We start from the raw sequence: 21,489 nt of genomic DNA on the forward strand, positions 1-21,489 counted from the left end.
AGAAGTGCTTTTGTGAAAGTACTTTTGTGAAAGTACTTCTATAAAAGTGCTTTCATAAAAGTATTTTCATAAAAGCACTTTTATAAAATGCTTTATGCGTTCATAAAAGTGCTTTTTTGTAAAAGTACTTTATTTACAAAAGTGCTTTTATGCTTTTATAAAAGTGTTTCCGTAAAAGTGCTTTTACAAAAGTACTTTTACAAAAGTGCTTTTCATAAAAGTGCTTTCATAAAAGTATTTTTTATAAAAGTGCTTTTATGCTTTCATAAAAGTGTTTTCGTAAAAGTGCTTTCATAAAAGTATTTTTTATAAAAGTGCTTTTATGCTTTCATAAAAGTACTTTCATAGTGTTTTTGTTTTCGTGTAAAAGTACTTATGTAAATGTGCTTTCTTAAAAGTCATTTTCATAAAATTACTTTATAAAATTGCTTTTGTAAGTGTTTTTTTATAAAATTACGTATAAACACAAAATTACATAAACTATTTTATTTCACTTATTTTCAAAACGAGATGTGGCATAGTGGTTTGGAATTATTATAAGATGTTAGCATCAAGGCTTGGGTTCAAATCCCTATTTCTATTTTTTGAAATTTGGCGAGTATAAATAGAAGGATCCAACCCATCTTGACCCTAATGGGTACCCTCCACTCAGTCCACCCTAATCCTTTTCTACTCACCCTAATGAATTGTTCACCATATTGTCTCACCAATACATTGGGTGGGTATGGGTGGTTAAATGGGTTGGCGTCAAGATAGACAACCCTACTCAACAATAGCTGCCAAAACTTTCCAACCGGCAACTGAAGAGACACATCGAGAATATCTCCATGAAACCATGAAATGTCTCAATTCCAATATACAGCAACTATTGGTAGTGTTGTGTTAGCAGCAGATCCCTGTCCCCCCTGGAAAATATGCCTGTCCAGAGCATTCAGGTTGGGAGCAGAGCTGATTCCAGTTTCCAGAGGAATTCAACCGTTCGGGTTGTTAATCAAACGAATTTCAGTCTTTAACTCGGCAGTATCATGAGTTAACTCTGGTTTGCAGCACTCCGGGTACGGTTCTCATTTGCATGGCAAGCCGTTTCCTTTACAGACTCTGTAGAGCTTCTCTTACCTCGCTCCAAAATCACTGTTCTGCAAATTCTCATCCTGTCTGGTAGTTCTTGTTTTATATTCCCATTTTAGTTGATTTTTATCTACCCAATTAGTTTGTATTCCTCTTAAACTTATAACCAAAATTCTCTTCATTTTCTTCTTTAACCAGGTTGGTTTTCCAGCACCCCCACTCGATTGTTTCTCCATCCCAGTATTCTTTTCAGTTCAATCCATGGAAGCCTTCTTGGGCTTTCAGGAATTTGAGTCATGGGTCTGTCAATCTTATTATCTCCCAGGGAAAACCCAAGTTCGAGACCCACGAAATCGAACCTCCGAAGAAGGAGAAATGGAAGACCAAGAAGCAATTGAAGCTGCAGCGGAAGAGGGAGAAGCAGAAGAGAAAATCGGCTAATAAAAGGGACCCACGACGTCTCGGGGTCAAGGGGAAGAAGAAGAAGCAAAAATTCCCAAATGCAGAGGCGAGAATCAAGTACAAGATTGAAAGAGTGAGGAACCCTTACATGAATCTTTGTTTATTATGATGCTATTTTCATCTGATATACACTTAAACAATGTTTTCTTACAACGGGGTTCTTTTCTTTGCTCTCGCGGTTATACAATAATGAGGTTCAGTAGTTAATGTTATGAATATGATCCCAGAAATGGGATTTTAGAATTAGAATTGTTTTTGTTCATTTCTTTTTTTGTTTGGGCTACGAAAAGAACAGATTATTTATTTATTTATTTATTTTTGATAGAAAAAGAAACCATATCATTAACTATTAACAAAAGATAATACAATAGAGTTTAATCATTGAGGAAGTCTAAATCATACAAATCTATCCTACTCACTTTTAGCAAAATTAGCTATTCTATGAGCAGCAACAATTTTCTACCTATTTATATTACAAAACATAATCAGCTGGAACGTAGCCTTTATACCTAAAATATCATCTAGAATACTATGAACAGTCCATGGAAATTTAAACCTGCACCAGGTAATTTTCTAACTGCCAAAAGGAAATCAGATCCAATGACCAAAAAATTAGGAATGCTTGATGGATTGCATATAATTTAGCTTCCAAAACATCTTCAGTAATAGAACATTGACAACCTATCAAGTTTTTTCATATAATTTAGCCTTCAATTTCTGGTACATATTCTTTCTTTATTTGAGAGAAAAATAACAAATTTAAATAAATAAACTTTTTTCTCTATGCATAACAAGCAAATAGGGATCATAAGATTTCATGAATACTGATTATGTATATTGTCATGGTGTAAGAAACCATAGTTAGCCAAGTTTTCTAAACTTGGCACTCATCAAAAAAGTTTTCTAAACTAGGCTGTAGATGGGTTTTTTCCCTCACACAATGTAATGATTTCTGGGGTCAAAATGAAGTAAGGAACTATAATTAGCCAACTTTAATGGACAAGGCTGTAGATGGTTATCTCCTTATGTATAAAATAATGATTTTATGGGTTAAGATGGAGTAAAGAATCATAATCAGCCAAATATCATAGACAAGGATGTAGATGCTTATCTCTCTACAAGCTACATGTATTTCAATATGAGACAAGGAAGAAAGGGGAGAAAAAAAGAAGAAACAAAGGGGTGAGAGGAGTAGAAGGAATATGATCCTCCATCTCATGTGGAAGGCTAGGAATATCATAGCGAAGAGGTGCAAGAGGGCTGATGGAAGCATAGAAAGGTTGTAAGAGGTGCAAGAGGCCTTGATTAAAAATCAGACACGAGAAATTATGGATCTATTTGATGGAAAGGAGATGGTTGCAGATGGGTTTATACTGTAAAGTACAGGGCTGATGGAAGCATAGAAAGGTACAAGGCAATGCTAGTTGTAAAAGGGTACACTCAAACTTATGGGATAAACTATTTGGAGACATTTGCATTGGTAACTAAGATGAGTTCAGTTTGGATCCTCTTATCTCTAACAACTGCTTACTCTTGGCCCCTCTTCCAACTTGATGTGAAGAATGCTTTTCTTAATAAATATTTGTAGGAGGAGATGTACATGGACCTTCCAGTTAGTTTTTACAATGATATGGCCAAAGGAAAGGTATATAGATTGGAGAAGTCAATATATGGTTTGAAACAATCACCCAGAGCTTGGTTTAACAGGTTTAGGAGTGCATTGATTATGTTTGGTTATATTAAAGCCAATCTGATCATACTTTGTTTGTGAAGAGAATGAGATCATTGGTGTTAGTGTTGATAGTATATGTGGATGACATTGTAGTCATAGGAAAGACCTAAGTGAGATTGATGCATTGAAGAAAAATTTACATTGGGAGTTTGAGATTAAGGATCTTGGGGAGCTAAAGTATTTTTTGGGCTTTGAGGTGGCAATGTCTAAACATGGGAGTTTCATTTCCTAAAGGAAGTATGTGTTGGGCCTACTACAGGAGACAGGAAAACTTGGGGTTAAACTAGTTGATACAGACCAGAATCATAGAATTAATGCTATAGACGGTGAGATAGTAAAGTATGCTGGGAGGTATCAGAGATTGGTGGGCCGGTTGTAAACTCAGCCAGTTGATAACATTGTCTGAGGCACCTAACACAAACAAGGAGAATAATCTTAATCTCTTTACTATTTGGAGATTGTTGAGAACTGCTAGGACCTCAACTTTCATAGTGTCCGAAAGGCCAATTTGGCTGCTGAAAGCCCACAGGACTGCACCCTCAGGAGAGTAAAGAACTCTATACTTTCTATCTATTACAAATTAATCTTTCCCTAAAAAAAAAAGGAAGAAAACAATGACAATTAAAAAGTATTCAACTAGATTTTGGTCCTAATTTCTGTTCCAAACTCCTTAGCCTAAGTTTGCCTTTGTTTTTTTTTTTTGATAATTGAAATAATTTTATTAATCAGCAATAGACAATAGTACAAAGTCCCCAAGGAAAGACACGAGTTGCAACCTCTTCGGGCTAGTTAAGTACAGATTTCCAAATTAATAACAACTTACATAGAAGCACAAAAAAGATCTTCCCTATAAACCCCCTGTTTGGCTAAAGCATCAGCCAAAGAATTAGCAGACCTACTAACCCATTTTACCTCAACTCTCGTATTGCTAGTTAACCACTTTACTTTTTTGATGAGATCTTTGTAGCCCCAAATAGTGGTATCCAAGTTTAGGAGCCACCTTGTTACCACCTGAGAGTCCCCTTCAACTAGGAGATGCTCCACCCCAAGCTGGTTGGCAATCTGAATTCCTTATACTGCAGCAAGGATTTCTGCCCTTGTGGAATCCCCCACTCCCACCGGTCCTGAGAATAGGGAAATTATGTTGCTGTCCTTATTTCTCAGGATACCCCCTATACCTGAAGGCCCGGGGTTGCCTTGGCTGCTTCCATAAAAGTTCAGCTTGATGACACCTTCCAAAGGCGGAATCCATTCTGACAGAATTCTATCATTCTTTGTTGAAGTGTTAGCTATTACTAGCCAATTCCTCCACAAGTCATCAGAGGAGAAGTCATCAAGGATGTCCACAGTTTTCAGCCAATGGATTGCTCATGTTAGGATACAATCCTTCATTTCATCTAACCCTCTTTCCTTTTCTAAGAAAATTCTTGCATTCCTTTCCTCCCAAAGAGTCCATAGAGTGGCTGCCCTGACACATTTCCACATGACCTTACCTCTTCTAGTGTGCCAAACAAAGATAGATGGGTTGAATAACAAGCTTAAATCAGAAGGCATAGACCACCTACCTCCAAATAAACAAAGGCTCCACCTCCAGATAACTGTAGCAAAGGAACTGGAGATCAACAAATGGACGCAGTCCTCATTCTCAGCCTTACACAAGGAACACCAATTTGGGGAAAGACAAAGCGAGGGTCTCTTTTTCTGTAAGTTTTCCAAAGCATTGATTTTCCCATAGAAGACTTCCCAGCAGAATACAACAATTTTTGGGGGAATAGGTTGTGCTCAGACTTCTTTGACAGGGAATCCTTGGGAAAAGGGGTTAGAACCGAGGGATTTTAGAAAAGAAGAACAAGTAAAAGTACCTTTTGGAAGATGAGTCCAAACCCTTTGATCAGAAGAAGTGGGGTCCAAGCAAACGGATTCTAGTAAATGAATTAGCTCAATAACACAATTCGACTCACCATCCCTTAACCCTCTACGAAACCCAAAGTCCAGTTTAAAGATAAGGAGTTTAACGGGCTCGGGAGAAAAGTTGCAATTGGCTCAAGTTAGTGAAGGGAAATGGAATAGAGCAAGGGGAAACAATCCTTGAGGGGTTGAGTACCCACCCAAATATCCTCTCAGAACAGAATAGCATTTCCAGAACAAGCATCATACCTGATGAATCTGAGGAAGCGAGGGAGAATACCATGTATAGCCTTCCAAGGTGTAGTAAGGGTAGCTCGGCGAGATATCCCGGAATCCCAACCATTTCCTGCACAACCATGAATGCTTGCCACCACCTCATGCCATAATCTCTCTCTCTCTCTCGGGGCCATCTCCATAGCCACTTCCCTAGAAGGGCTACATTCTTCAGCACTAAGTTCTCTATCCCTAAACCCCTTTCTTCCTTTGGTTTGTTAACTATCTCCCATCTGATCAAGTGATCATTTTTCACCTGTCTTGGTTCCCATAGAAAGTCCCTCATTCTCTTCTCCAGTTTCTTAGCCTCCCTTGGAGGAATCCTGAACACTGAAAGGAAGTAGGTTGGAAGGTTGGCAAGTGTAGCCTTAATTAAAGTCAGCCTACCCCCTATTGAAATGTAATTCTTTTTCCAAGCCGCCAAGCACTTGTCAAATTTCTCCACAATAGGGGCCCAAAAACTACTTTCTTTAGGGTTGGCTCCTAAGGGTAGCCCTAAGTATGTCAAAGGCCAAGAAGAAATATTGCAACCTAAGCATTCTGCAATGGATTCAATCTCCCTATTCTCCAAGTTTACTCCAGCCACACAACTTTTATCAAAATTTACCTTCAAGTTGGAGACCCTCTCAAAAGTACTTATTAAAATCTTAAGGTTCTCCACTTTGCTCAACTCATTCCCTTCACAAAAAATAACAATATCATCAGCAAACTGAAGATGAGTTACTAGAATGCCTCTGCTCCCTATTCTCCATCCCTTTATTTGGCCCTCCTCATCTGCTTTGGAGATCATCCTATTAAAGACATCAGCAACAAGTGTAAAGAGGAAAGTGGAGAGTGGATCCCCTTGTCTTAAGCCTCTATTGGCTGGAAAAAAGTCCTTAACCACCCCATTCACCAACACTGAATAACAACAAGAGTTTAAGCATCATCTTATCCAATTACACCATTTATCCCCAAATCCACGTCTTCTCGACATCTCCAGCAGGAAATTCCAATCCACTAAGTCATAGGCTTTCTCCAAGTCCAGCTTGCAAACAAATCCTTTCCTGTCCGATCTCCTTATCTCTTCCACACTCTTGTTAGCAATAAGGATCTGATCTGTAATTTGTTTATCCTGTATAAAGGCTCCTTGTGCTTGGCTAACGAGATAGGGGAGAACAACTTTGATCCTCCTAGAGAGCACTTTTGCCAGAATCTTATAGACGCTTGTCACCAGGCTAATTGGCCGAAAATCTTTGGGGTGTCTGGCATCATTCTTTTTGGGAATTAAGGCTATAAAGGTGGCATTGATTTCAGGACTCACAAAATTTTTATCCTCAAATTCTCTAAATACTCCAATTAAGTCTTCTTTGACTATGTCCCAACAGTCCTGATAAAATGCCATTGTAAATCCGTCAGGACCCGGTGCCTTAGCCCTATCCATAGAAAAAATAGCTTGTTTAATTTCCTCTTCCTCAATCATTCTTTCCATCCATCCCTTATCTATTTGGTTCAAAGTTGGCCAATTTTCCTCCCCTACTATTAACCGATTCTCTAAGGGTCTTTGAAAGATGGATTTGAAGTGATCCACAATCCTACCGACAATCTCCTCTTGAGAGGTTATATCCACACCATCAACCTCAAGCTTTAGTATCAAATTTTTCCTCCTCCCATTAGCCAAAGCATGAAAAAATTTGGTATCCCATCCCCTTCCTTGATCCACTTATGCCTGGATTTTTGTCTCCAAGAGATCTCCTCCCTCAACAAAGTCTCCTCTAACTCCTTTTTCAGTTTCCTCCTCATTTCTCTGTCTTGCTCATCCATCATCCCTTGGGAGTCTTTTGCATCTAACTCCTCAATCTGAACCAATAATCTAGCTTTTACCTCCTCCACTCTTCCAAATTGAACCTTATTCCATTATTTTATTTTACCTCTCAACCCTTTTAATTTTTTGTGGAATCTAACCCCATCCCATTTCATTTCTCTCATCTCTTCACGCCACCATTCCTTAACCTTAGGCAAGAAGTCCGGGTGTGTCAGCCACATATTTTCAAACCTGAATGGTCTAGGTCCATTACCAAGAGGTTCTTGTCCTACTTCTATAGGGTAGTGATCAGAGGTTATCCTAGGTAGGGCCTTAGCCACCAAACCTCTCCAGTGGTTCTCCCAACCCTCGTAAATAGGAATCTGGAAGTTGGACCAAGTGTAGGTAGCCTGTAGTAAAGGAAGCTCCCGTAACTCACATGAATTTATGAAATCATTGAACTTCCTCATACTAGTTGTAATGGCCTGCCTAGGATTATTTGACTCATTTGTGAATCTTATTGCATTAAAATTACCCCCAAACACCAAGGGCCTTCCCACAAACCTTGAATTCCATGAAGCTCCTCCCATAACTCATTCCTCTCTTTGTGATTATTTGGACCATACACATTTGTTAGCACCCAAGTAAATCCATCTTCCACCATTCTGAATTTTAGGGATACAGTGAAGTTTCCTATTAGCTCCTCTATTGGTTCTCCGAAGTCCTCCCTCCACAAAGTTACTATTCCCCCCGAGGCTCCCCACGACGGAGCTGAGCACCATCTTACTCCTCTTATTTTCCAGATCTCCCTGACCCACCTTCTATCCAGTTCAGCTAATTTTGTCTCCTGCAACATCACAACATCAGGTCCTAAGTTTGCCTTTGCTACTGACCAACAAATTGAAGAAAAATCTTTGGGTCATTGCACTGTCTTCACAGGAGAACTTTTATTGCCTCATCCAACCATTTCAACATACAAATTTTTTGTGGCCAAACTACTAAGTCATCCAGATCATGTTAATTGGACAGAAAAGTATGAGATAATTTTCATTCAATTCACAAGTTACAACTTACAACCTAGAAGAAAATGCAAGACTAAACAGCCATGGTGGGCATTGGTCCAAGTACATGCATTAGGAACAGGACAGAGTGAAATGATTGACCAACTTTACCCCAGTAATGTAACACAATGTTAAATTGTACTACCTAAAACTTTCAAAGCACCAAAACCACTTCTAAGATGGGAAAGGATAAGTGACATGTATCTATATTTACTTTATAAAGCCACTGATAAAATAATTTAATCCTAGGGCAGAATTATATCAATAGCCCCAAAGCCACTTCTAAGAGAGGAAAAGCCAAGTTATATGTATCTATATTTACTTTATAAATCCAACAAAGATGCCTATGGCAGAATTAATATAGGACACATACTCTGGGTTACATGGATTTTTTTTTTTTTGATCAATAACAGAATAGCTTTCATTAAAAAATAAAAAGAAGTACCGTTTATCAAAAAAAAAAAAAGAGGTGCAACAAGATGGGGGGGGGGGTGAGAGGGAGATATAAACTCTCTTAACTCCCCACCGAAGGAAATACAGAACAAATTATACCTCAGCCCAAAACAAAGCATCCCTATTTACCCCTTGCTTAGCTAACCCATCTGCAAAAGAATTTGCAGTCCTTTTGACCCAATTCATCTTGATTTCGATTCCCTAGTCAACCATTTAAATTTCCTCTTTTCATTGTTGTAAAGCCAAAGGCCAGTTCCATCTTCCTTTAACCAGCCCACCACTAACTTGGAATCTCCCTCTATAACGAGTTTCTTAATGTTCAAGTCTTTGGCCCTTTGTACACCTTCCAAAGTCGCAAAAATCTCAAGCCCGAATAGAGTCACCCTCACCTATTGGACCAGAGAAGAGAGAAATCACATTCCCATACTCATTCCTTAATACTCCCCCAATATTTGATGGCCCTGGATTCCCCACACTACTCCTGTCAAAGTTTAACTTAATAAACCCACTAGGAGGAGGGGTCCAAACATGTAAAAAAGAAACAGTAGGTGGAGTAGACCTTGCAACTTCCTTCCAATTCCTTAACAAATCATCATTTGAGAAGTTATTAAACAGCTCCAAAGACTTATGCCAATGCACCACTCTGATATGAATCCCCTCCAAGATGGACTGTATCCCTCTTTCCTGATCAGTAAAAATTCTCAAGTTCCTTTCTTCCCAAATCGTCCAACATGCTGCAGCCCTTATAATTCTGCACATAATTCTTCCTTTTCACAGGCCACCTGAAAAAAGAAGAAGAAAGCAGACTTTGCACATTTGGCGGAGGAGTCCAACTACAACCGAACAATGGAAAGATCCAATCCCAAATACAATCGGCAAGATGGCAAGAGATTAATAAGTGATATCCATTCTCACCACTAGCTTTGCACAAAACACACCAATGAGGAGACAAGCAATTTTTAGGTCTTTTTTTCTGAAGCAAGTCACAAGTGTTGATTTGCTCTAGGAAAGCTTCCAACAAAAAAACCCAACCCTAGGAGGAATAGGTATTACACCATACTTGACAGGGAAAGCCAGCCCAAGGGAAGAGTTATTCATGAATTAAACCCTAGATCTCTCAAAATTCTTCAGTAGTTGAGCAATGAAGAAGTGGATCACACAATTAGCACCAAGAAAAGTGACTTCATGCAAACTGAGTCTAGCAAATCTGTTACATGTATGGTGATCCTTAACTTCATGCCTTCAACCTTACATCTCTTAATTGAAATCAAAGGCAAAAATATAAAATAAAATATTTAAAAAGATCAGATGTTCTACATGATTACTGTACATCTGTATCCTAACAAGAACATGGTTGAAGCTTGACAATCTCAAAACAGACAAAATTAAGAAAGTTGTCTCAATTATCAAAATCCCATCTCTGTTTTCCCATGATTTAATGGAACCAGAAAAAAAAAAAAAACAAAAATCGAATCAAAATAGTTGGGAAAAATCAATTCTCCTGGAAAGGAATTTTATGTACTCTGTTAATTTATTAAATCCAGCATCTACAAATCTCATGAAAAAGATGGAACATTTTTAGAGTAAAATCTTTAAGGAAAAATACAAAATGTAGCATGCAGTCAAATGAACTGAAGCCAGAAAATATAACCAGAAAGAAAAGAACTCAACAATCCAACACCTAAAAACTGGAAAAGAAATATTTCAAATTAAATCAAGGAGCTACCATTCGAACCCTTGAAGCTTCCTATGTTCTATGCAAAATGGCAGAATACAAATAGGATTAACAAATTCTGCTTTTTGGAAATTGTTGAAGTTCGGCCTGCCCTAGAAGTCTGTTTTGTTTGTTAGCTGAAAAGTAAAGTAAACAGCAAGAAGGAAGAGAGGAAAGAAGAAGGAAGAAAGAGGAAGAAGAAGAGAAAAGGTCTGGTTCGAATTAGGAAAGTCAACCCTAGTTTCGGCCAGACCTGTTATTATATTATTAATATAATTGGGAAAGACATAAGTGCCCTTATTTAAGTAAGAGGCACTCGAACTAACATAATAGTACACATCAGCATTCTCAATAGGTACAAAGACCGAAATACCCCTTCACTAACACTCCCCCTCAAGCTGGTGAGTATATATCATAATCCCAACTTGTTACATATGTAGTCCACTCTCTCCCGACTCAAACCTTTTGTAAACAAGTCTGCCCACTGGTTTCCCGTATTAACATATGCAGTCTCTATCACTCCATTCAACACCTTCTCTCTCACAAAATGACAGTCAACTTCGATGTGCTTGGTTCTTTCATGAAACACCGGATTGGAAGAGATATGAACCGCTGCCTGATTGTCACAATAGATCTTCATTGGAGTACTGATGCCATATCCTATCTCTTGTAGAAGGTTCCTTAGCCACACTAATTCACAAGCAGTATGTGCCATGGCCCTATATTCTGCTTCTGCACTGCTTCTTGCCACCACTGCTTGCTTCTTACTTTTCCACGTTACTAGGTTACCCCCCAGAAAGGTGCAATAGCCTGTGGTAGACCGTCTATCAGACATAGAACCTGCCCAATCAGCATCGGTGTATCCTTCTACTTCTAGTTTTTCACCACTTTTGTACAACAAACCACGACCAGGGGCTCCTTTCAAGTACCTCACAATCCTTAGCACTGCATTCCAATGTGGGACCAAAGGTTTCTGCATGAACTGACTCACCACACTAACCGCAAATGAAATATCTGGCCGCGTAATGGTTAGGTAATTTAGTTTGCCTACAAGTCGTCGGTATCTGCCAGGGTCTTCAAATACTTCACCTATATCACTGCTCAGCCTCGTATTTGTTTCCATAGGTGTCTCAGTCGGTTTAGTACCCAATAAACCTGTTTCTTCCAATAAATCAAACACATATTTCCTCTGACACAAATTAATGCCATGCTTAGATCTTGCTACCTCTATGCCCAAAAAGTATTTCAATTTGCCAAGGTCCTTTGTCTGAAAGTGTTCCTGTAGGAATGCTTTCAATCTGTCAATGCCCATTTCATCATTCCCAGTCACAACGATATCATCTACATACACCACCAGTAGTATTTTGCCTGTCGGAGAGTCATGACTGAAGAAAGAGTGATCAACTTGACACTGTTTCATACCAAACTTCTTGACCACCTCACTGAACCTACCAAACCATGCTCGAGGGGACTGTTTAAGTCCATATATAGCCTTCTTAAGTCTGCATACCTTACCATCCTCCCCCTGAGCAACAAACCTTGGTGGTTGCTCCATGTAGACCTCCTCGAGCAAATCACCATGCAAAAAGGCATTTTTGATATCTAGCTGATATAGAGGCCAATCATACATAGCTGCAAGGGAGATGACAACACGAACTGACCCTATCTTAGCAACCGGGGAGAATGTCTCTGTGTAGTCAATGCCATAGGTTTGGGAGTACCCTTTTGCAACCAGCCGCGCCTTTAGGTGCTCAACACGACCATCTGGAAAGTACTTAACGGTATACACCCACTTACAACCGACAGCCTGCTTCCCAGGAGGAAGAGTGGTGAGGTCCCAAGTGTGATTATGATGGAGGGCAGAGAGCTCTTCTTCCATAGCATGGCACTACTCTGGAGAGGTAAGCGCTTCCTGGACATTCTTAGGAACAGCCACTAAGGATAACAAAGAGATGAACTGGCGATGGGAGGCGGAGAGGTGAGTAAGGGAAACAAAATTGGAAATAGGGTGAAGGGTGCAGGTGCGCTTACCTTTCCGTAAGGCAATAGGAAGATCAAAGTCAGAGGTTGGTGTCGGATCTGGAGTTGGATCTGTCGACGGTGATGAAGCCGGAGGAGTCGCAGCCGGTACACGTGGGCGATGTGTATACAAGTGACGGATAGGTGGATGGTCAATGGACGGTGGCACTGGAGGCAAGGACGTAGGTACGACTGGAACCAGAGGAGGAGATCAGCCACAGGAAGGGGAAGAGGAGGTGATGTGGAGGAAGCAGCATCACCGGACCCCACGAAGAACGGAGTAGACTCGAAGAAAGTAACATCAGCACATACCAAGGAACGACGAGAACTGGGATGGTAACACTTGTACCCTTTCTGAGTCCGGGAATAGCCAAGGAAGATACACTTAAGGGATCGTGCATCTAATTTGTCAGTCTCGGGACCCAGATTATGGACGAAGCAGACACACCCAAATACCCGAGGAGGAAGCGAAAACGAAGACATGTTGGGGAACAAGACACTAAAAGGAGAACGACCATCAAGAATAGACGTGGGCATCCGATTAATTAAGAAACAAGAGGTGAGCATTGCATCACTCCAAAAGGGTTTGGGAACAGTCATGTGGTGCATGAGTGAGCGTGCCGTTTCTACAAGATGTTGGTTCTTTCTCTCAACAACCCCATTTTGTTGTGGGGTGTAGGTACATGAAGTTTGGTGTATAATGCCATGTTGGTCCAAGTATTCTTGAAAAGATGAAAACAAGTATTCAGGGCCATTATCAGAACGGAAAATTTTGATGCGAACGCCAAATTGATTGCGGATCTCAGCATAAAATTTCTAGAAGATGGCAAATAATTCACTTCTTTCCTTCATTAAATAGAGCCACGTCATTCTTGAAAAGTCATCAACAAAAATAACAAAATATCTGTATTCATTATATGACATCACTTTATAAGGACCCCAAACATCTGAATGAATTAAAGAAAAAGGACTCGACACACGGTTATTAACCCTAGAACTAAAGGGAACACGATGGTGTTTCCCAAATTGACACGACTCAATCTAGAACAGAAAGGTGACTCAATGAAGGGACCAAGGACTTCGGCACTTTCAACGAAGGATGACCAAATCTACAATGCACTGGAGAGGAGAAATAGATGACTGAAGGGCCGTTGACGTTCTTCCACCACCATCAAGATAATATAGTCCACCGGTTTCATGCCCTCCACCAATCTTCATCCCCGTCTTGAGATCTTGAAAAACACACATAGAGGGGTAAAATGTAATGGAGCAATTAAGGGACTTGGTCAGCTTATTAACAAACATAAGATTAAATGGAAGCTTAGGTACATATAAAACAGAGGATAGGGATACAGGGTCTAGGTCAACATTACCAACACCATGAATAGATGATGTGGAGCCATTAGCAAGGGTAACAGATTGTGATGTTGAGCAATGAGTGAGAGATGAAAACACACCTGGAGTTCCCGTCATGTGATCGGAGGCTCTAAAGTCAATAATCCAGGGGTTGGGTGTGGATGCCAAACAAGCCATACCTGAGTGGGCAAAGGTAGCTGTGTTCTGCTGTGACGTGGATTGAACAAACCTTTCATACTCATCACGAGGAACACTCACCATCTCCTTGCCTGGACCATCTGAAGAGGTAGAAGGCATTTGGTCAACTGACTGGTTCTCTTGTCTAAAGCTGGAACTGGTGTCACTAGTGATGGCATGGTTGGCCCACGTCGCGGGTGGACCATGTAAGTCATAGCAGTAGTTAATAGTATGTCCATCCAAACCACAATGAGTACACCTCCGTGGACCCGAGCCACGTCCTCTCCCATGAGCTCCCCCTGAATCTCTACCTCCAGTACGACCACCACCACGAATATGTGTAGATCCACCACTACCACTCTGGCCATACACTGGACTACTACTGCCACCACGGCCAGGCTGGGCTCCTCGAGGCTCATTTCTGCCACCTCGACCTCTCGACACTGCAAATGCTGATTTATCTGAGATATTAGAGTTTTCCATAGATCCAATGGAAGTCCTCCGAAGACGAGCAAACACCTCCTCTAAAGATGGAAGGGCAGATCCTCCTAGTATCTGGGCTCGTACTGGTTCATACTCAGACTTCAGCCCCACCAGAAACCGAGTCACATCAAGCTGCTCTCTCTATTGCTGTTGAACCTTGACATCAGAAGTGAGAGGATGATAGACCACAACCATGTGATGATCTGTGCATCTTCCTGTTCCCAGTCTTCGTACTCCTGAGAATTAGTGGGGGGTTTCTCCTCTCTTATGTGCTTTACCTTCTTCTTCGCCTTCAGAAAAACCTCTACAGACTTGGCCCAAGGGACATAATTCTCTCCATTCAGTTTAATGGAGGTCATTTGGACATTCAGGTAGTTAGTAGATATCATCACACTAGGTTTACTATCACTGTTATTTGCCATTGCCGAATTCCCTTATCACTGAATCCTGAGCACTACACACTGCACACTGCACACAGACACTTCACCGAAATCTGCACACTGATTTCAGCAATAATAAAGGCTGAAAGCCGTACTTGTAACACCACAAACCCTAATCTACAGCTACCGGAAGTTTCACCATTAAGTAAACATTACTTCCCTTCCAATCACACACAAACCAGCATAAACCCTAGCATAAACCCTAGCATACTGCAATCTGAAAACCCATCATACGATCTGTACCACACCTCTCATGTGTTCTATAACAGAAATTATGCATAAAAAAAAAACTCCTTACCTCATCACCTGAAGGCCAACCACACGAAGGAATGAAACACCACTGCACCACACGCACCAGCCCTACATTAATTAGGGGAGGGCTTAGAAACCACAGCAACCAACCACCAACTACACCACCGGAGGCATAGAAACCTCCAAGGGAAGAGGGCGATCATTCCTTTTCAGCCCTTTTCCCAGTCTCCAACCAACGGCTGAGAAATCCAAGAGAAACCCTAGTTCGAATGCGCAGAAAACAGAATTCTAGGCAAGTCTGATTTGTTTAATGTTGCTTTGATACCATGTTGAAGTTCGGCCTGCCCTAGAAGTCTGTTTTGTTTGTTAGCTGAAAAGTAAAGTAAACAGCAAGAAGGAAGAGAGGAAAGAAGAAGGAAGAAAGAGGAAGAAGAAGAGAAAAGGTCTGGTTCGAATTAGGAAAGTCAACCCTAGTTTCGGCCAGACCTGTTATTATATTATTAATATAATTAGAAAAGACATAAGTGCCCTTATTTAAGTAAGAGGCACTCGAACTAACATAATAGTACACATCAGCATTCTCAACAGGTACAAAGACTGAAATACCCCTTCACTAACAGAAATAAAATGTTGCCATGGATAAAAGGAGATGAATATGTAAAATGAACTAAATGCCCATCCATTCGGATACATTCAGAGGTTAGACCACTTGAATTTTAGCCTCTGCTAGAGGTTTGTGATGCTGAGAAAATTATAATTTCAATTCAATATCCAAGTGAGTTGTCAGGGAATGCAACTATGATCAGATGGAGGAACAACTCTTGTTTCAGAACTTCTGGGATTGGAATCATTCAAATTCAAAACCAGCAAAATATCTGCTACCTGACCAGTGATCTCTGGACTCCATTTGAAATAACACCCATCGTGTAATAATCTCTTATAACATACAGTAGATAATTGCCTCTCATTATAGAAAACACGATAAAAAAAGAACGATGACATTTTTTTCACCAAACTTGAAAATAGCAAACAAATATCCACAGATGAGCATTGGCTATTAAAGAAGATAAACGGCGATGAGCCGATGAAGGCAAATCAAGCTACAGATCAAAATTTACATTCTCATAAATTCAATATGCTAGAAACCTGTGAATCAGTACCACTTGAAACCCTAATGCATCAATGGAATCTGAAAAAAAAAATGAGAAATGGCGGTTGATTATATCCGAACGTGGTGAAGAACGACAAATATTGATGAGAAAGGAGAACACAGTGAAGAACATGAACATAGTGAACGATGAGTCGCGATTAGTACTTCTGAAGAGAAGAAGAAGAACATACTTGTGTCGATGCTCTCAGTTGCTGGGTCAGAGTTTCTCTCAGTCAAATTTTTGCGAGATGTATTGGGAAGCTGAGAAGCCTGAATAGACCATAAGCTTGGCCTGGAGCTTCTCAGATCCAGACCACTTTGGCCTTTTAGGGTATTTTTTGGGATCCTATCTTTTGGTCTAGCAGGCTTTCACGAGCCAAACAGGAAAAGACCATTTTTGGTCTACTGGGCTTCTAAAAGCCCAGGAGATCTTTCAAAAAGACTTACAAAATATGGCCTCAGTCTATGAGCATCTGCAATTAATCTTGCAGATCAAATCTGGGCATCTTGGTTTCCATAAACCTGGTTTAGAGTGATCTCAGATCTGCTGCTTCTTTCAAATGCCATTAGTTGGTACATGCAGATCATTGTTTTTTTTTTTTTTTTGATAATTTACATGCAGATCATTGTTTATACTTTATAGTAGCAGTTACTGAGACAGGTTTATTTATAGAACTACTTCTGTCCCTTCCAGTCAATGTAGAACTAAGCCACATGATCGAGGTACACCCAGTGATTTAAAAGGCACACCTAGGCACCCAGGTGAGGCGCATTTTAGGGTAGGCGCCTCGCCCAGGTCCTAGGCGCAGCCCTTTCAAAAGGCGCATGCCTGGTGTGCGCCTTGCGCCTTGGGTGCATGGCACAAAGGCATTTGGGCTTGCCTCGATGGGCGTGGCACAAAGGCGGCTCGTAGAATTAGGAATGTTATGTTTTACATCACATTAGCTACTTGAAATAATGCAATTGAGAAAAAAAGAGATTGTGGGTTTTATATGTTTGATTTTATTTTTAAATTCTCATTTGAATATGCTTTACATGTTATATTTATGTATTTTAATTTTAGATAATAGGTTTTTTAAAACATTTATTTTAAAATTTAAGTTTATATTTTTATTAATATTATGTTTAATAATTTTTTGATTTTTTTTGAATTTTTAGCTTTATTTTTATGTTTATTTTATTTTTTTGCGCCTTGCTTAAAAAGGCATGCGCTTCGCCTTGTGCCTCTCAGGTGCAAATTGACCCCTGTGCCTTTTTTGCGCCTTGCGCTTTTAAAACACTGGGTACACCATTAAGGAACTGTTGTATCTTTATCAATGGGTCTAGATTATCCTTAAAAAATAATTTTTGGTTCCAGGACCAAGAAAAAACATAAGAAAAGATGTCTAGTATATCTGATCAGTCCAATAATGTCTGAATATCTGAATGATGTCTTCCAAAATAAGTCAAATAAGAGATAGTAGGAGAGAACTCAGATCTATGGTGGGTAATGCTCTAATACCACATTATCTGCCATAGGAAGAGAAGAGAACAAACAAGAGAAGGGATTGGAGGAATTTTAGGCTAAAGATAAAAAGATGTAAAAGGACAATTCTACCCTTGATTCTAATAGTACACATATTACGCAATCCGTTTTATTTTATTCTGTCAAATATCATACTTTTGGGTTGAGTTGATTTACAATCTCTTTTCTGTTTATTTTCTCACTATTTTGTAATAAAAAAATAGAAACTTCCTGTAATCAAGGTTATTCCTTAAATCAGCCTCATAATGGCCCTGCTTATTAGCTTATATACTGTATAATCATCCTACCCTAACCTCTAAACTTTAGACTAAATCTTCAAAATTCCCTGACACATCTCATTTAAAATAATCATGTGTTATCCTGAACTTATTTGCTTTTATTGTAGTCCCTTATTAAGTAGTCCAGTCTTTGATGTAATCCACAATTGTCAGCACTAATAAGCTCAATCTGTTCTATTCAACCAGTCATTATTATATATAAAATCCAGTTTGTGCGACTGCTAGGATAGAAACCTAGTTCTTCTGTACTATTATGAACCTTGATAGTTGAACATTAATTCTCTGGATTGGATACCAGAAGGCGTTAATACAAATTACAAGTTTACACAGGAATTGAATATCCTACTTGACGTACAAGTTTGTCATTTTTGATGATGCATGTTAAAATTTTCTTGCTCAATCAAATGTCTAAATCAAACAAATAAACAACGATTGCTTTTGGCATGTGTACAATATAGCAGCTCTTTCTAGTTAACTGTTTTTAAATCCAAATAGACTAATTTTATAATTATCTATTGATGAAACATTGACTTACAATTTCTTAAGCTGGCAGATGAAATTTATTTAAGTTGATGCTGACGCTTACAACTGCAGGCTAAAATAAAGGAAGCTTTATTGGTTGAGCGACTCAAGAGATATGAAGTTTCCAAACTTCAAGGTCCAGTTGTTGAACCAGAAAACCTGACTGGTGAGGAAAGGTTCTACATGAAAAAGATGGCCCAGAAAAGGTCTAACTATGTACCAGTTGGAAGAAGAGGGGTTTTTGGGGGTGTTATTCTCAATATGCATTTGCACTGGAAGAAACATGAAACGGTTAAGGTCATCTGCAAGCCTTGTAAACCTGGTCAGGTGCACGAATATGCAAGGGAAATTGCTCGATTGAGTGGTGGGACACCAATTCAGATAATTGGGGATGACACGATAATATTTTACAGGGGAAAGAACTATGTTCAGCCAGAAGTTATGTCGCCCATAGATACCTTATCCAAGAAAAAGGTATGTTTTCCAACTTACACACAAAATCTCAACTCTATTCATGATGAGTGATTTCAGTGCCCCCAAGATTTTGACTAAGGCTGTTTTTGGTTTGAAAGAATAGGTAGGGAAAGGAAGGGAAAGGTAGGGAAACCTGTATGTAAGTGGAGAACTCTCCTAGTAGGAAAGAGAAAACAAAAATATTGCTAAAGACCAAAGGATTCATTTAGCCAATGTTATTAAGGCCAATATGTTATGGTTATTTCAGTCGTATCACTGGATTATCATAAATTAGGATAGGGCATCTTTCTTTGTCTTTATTTTATTTTCCCTTTTCATGTTTCCAGCATTTTCTTTGTTATACATTACGGATCTTTTTTGCTTATTAAATAACTGTCCTTGTTATGCATCCCATGATACTTACTAATGTTTTTTGCCATTTTTTCTAGGCACTGGAAAAATCTAAGTATGAGCAGTCACTTGAGTCAGTGAGGCGCTTCATTGCTATAGCTGAGAAGGAACTAGAATTGTATTACAGGCATGTTGCACTTTATGGTGACCCGTGCAATCGTGGTTCCCTATTGTCTTTTGCTAGTCCAACAAAAGATTCTAATGAGCTAGAAATCCCTGAAAATATAGAATCAGAAAAGCTTGACTCAACTAGTAATGGCTTCTCAGAAAACCTTTTAGAGATGGAAGAAAATTTCAGTTGCCAAAAGTTATCAGAAACTGACCTTGAATCTGAAGATACAGACTTGTTAGGAAGTGACATTGACTTTGAAGACAACAATGATTATAGTGAATTTGAATCTGATAATGAAGAAAGTGATCCACGAGAAGGCTCTGCATCAGTTTTAGGTTCACCAGCGATGGTTAGATAGAGGTGGGGCTGAACCAAAATGTAGCAAATGACAGATTATGGAACTTGAATCTTAGATTGTACTGAGTTTTTCCTTTTTTGTTTAATTAAATGGAGGAGGTTATCTGTTTGGTAACTAAGATTAATTGAAAGTCATCCTGTTCTGCAAAACTTCTGAAGTGGCTGGAGAGTGGAGAATTACCCTTTTGATTTCAAAATTATACAAGCATGGTGCTATTCATAACATAATTTCAAAAACCATAGCAAATAGAATGAAGCCTCTTTGTGTGTATCAGGTCATTTTTGTTCCTGAAAGGCAGGCCATTGAACCTCTAAGGCTCTAACTAGGTCTCAAGTGCTGAACCTCTAACTAGGTCATTTTCTTCTCTCCCCATATCTCTAGGTCCCAAGTGCTGAACCTCTAACTAGAAACATAATGAGGAGATGGGAACAAGTGAAAATAATCTTATCTTGGGTTAAAAGCATCATTCAAAAGTGGCTCTACTATTCCCATCTTATAATTGTGTTTTATATGCAAAAGCATCAATAACTGCATGGTCAAAGCCCAAATTGCAATAAGTCAACGATTGAGTTCTCAAATAATATCCATAGAATAGAAGGCATCAAAAAACTTTTGGCAGGTCTCCTTTAGATACCAGTAAAAACCGTAAGGAAAAATTAGGTTAGACTGTTAGAGAATCCTCACTAAAAAGAAAAGCTCGTGGGTAGACGTTATGAAGAAAAAATACGAAATTCTAAGAACTAAACCTACAAAAGATCCTTTGTGGGCTTGGAAAGGGATTTTGTTCCACAGAGAAGTAATAAAAGAGGCTATTTGCTAGAAGCTAGGAAATGGAGAAAGGATTAACCTCTTAAAAGACACATGACTAAAATCCGGCCCAATTATAAGAAAAATTAACCGACTATTTAACTAGAACGAATGAAATTAAAACTTACCTATAGATTGAATTTTTACTAAAATACCCCTTATGGTTTACAATCGATTTACTTAATCCACTTTCCATACGAAAACCAAATGGAAGACCAATTCCTTACAGTTGACCCCCACCTAACCCGATTCCAAGGTCCAGTAGTTTACACTCAGGTGATGAAAATGATCATTGCTGTATAGACAAATAAAAATCTCAGAACATTTCATTCCTCTAGGTGATACACTTTTCATTGCTGTATGAATGCTGGATTAAACTTTTAGGCCATGTTTGGTTTGAAGGAAAAGATAGGGAAAGAAAAGGAAAAATAGAAAAACTTATATAAGGTTTGTAAAGATTTTCCTACCTTTCCTTTCCTTTTCTTTCCTTTCCCTACCTTTTTCCTTTAAATCAAACATAGCATTAAGGCTCAATGTGGTAAAACCTCAGGCTGACAAGTCTGAGAAAATCCACTTTTAATTTGTAAACAAATGACAAAGATCAAGTCAATTTCAAATCCTTTACAACTTTTCTAATGTGGAAAGGCTTATATATACATGAAATTAAGAGAAGCCACCCCTCCATCAGGGAG

At 39.1% G+C, this 21,489-nt stretch overlaps 1 protein-coding gene across 1 annotated transcript; it reads left to right on the forward strand.

The window, feature by feature from the left end:
* Positions 1 to 657: 657 nt before the first annotated feature.
* Positions 658 to 20,139, forward strand: LOC148873283 (RNA-binding CRS1 / YhbY (CRM) domain protein). The gene is made up of 4 exons (XM_088966455.1): positions 658 to 1,158; positions 1,267 to 1,603; positions 18,729 to 19,130; positions 19,559 to 20,139. Exons 1-4 carry the CDS (start codon positions 1,073 to 1,075, stop codon positions 19,988 to 19,990), a joined length of 1,257 nt encoding a protein of 418 aa, XP_088822581.1. The 5' UTR covers positions 658 to 1,072; the 3' UTR covers positions 19,991 to 20,139.
* The last annotated feature ends 1,350 nt before the right edge of the window (positions 20,140 to 21,489 follow it).

This window comes from Nelumbo lutea, chromosome 1 (genome assembly GCF_056320005.1).
Source record: "Nelumbo lutea isolate HS-2025 chromosome 1, American lotus-T2T, whole genome shotgun sequence".
Taxonomy (NCBI): Eukaryota; Viridiplantae; Streptophyta; class Magnoliopsida; order Proteales; family Nelumbonaceae; genus Nelumbo; species Nelumbo lutea.

Coding starts and splice junctions, on each gene's coding strand:
- LOC148873283 (XM_088966455.1), top strand. CDS start 1,073: ATGGCAAGCCGTTTCCTTTACAGACTCTGTAGAGCTTCTCTTACCTCG. Junction 1,604..18,728: donor TCAAGTACAAGATTGAAAGA/GTGAGGAACCCT, acceptor TTACAACTGCAG/GCTAAAATAAAGGAAGCTTT. Junction 19,131..19,558: donor ATACCTTATCCAAGAAAAAG/GTATGTTTTCCA, acceptor CATTTTTTCTAG/GCACTGGAAAAATCTAAGTA.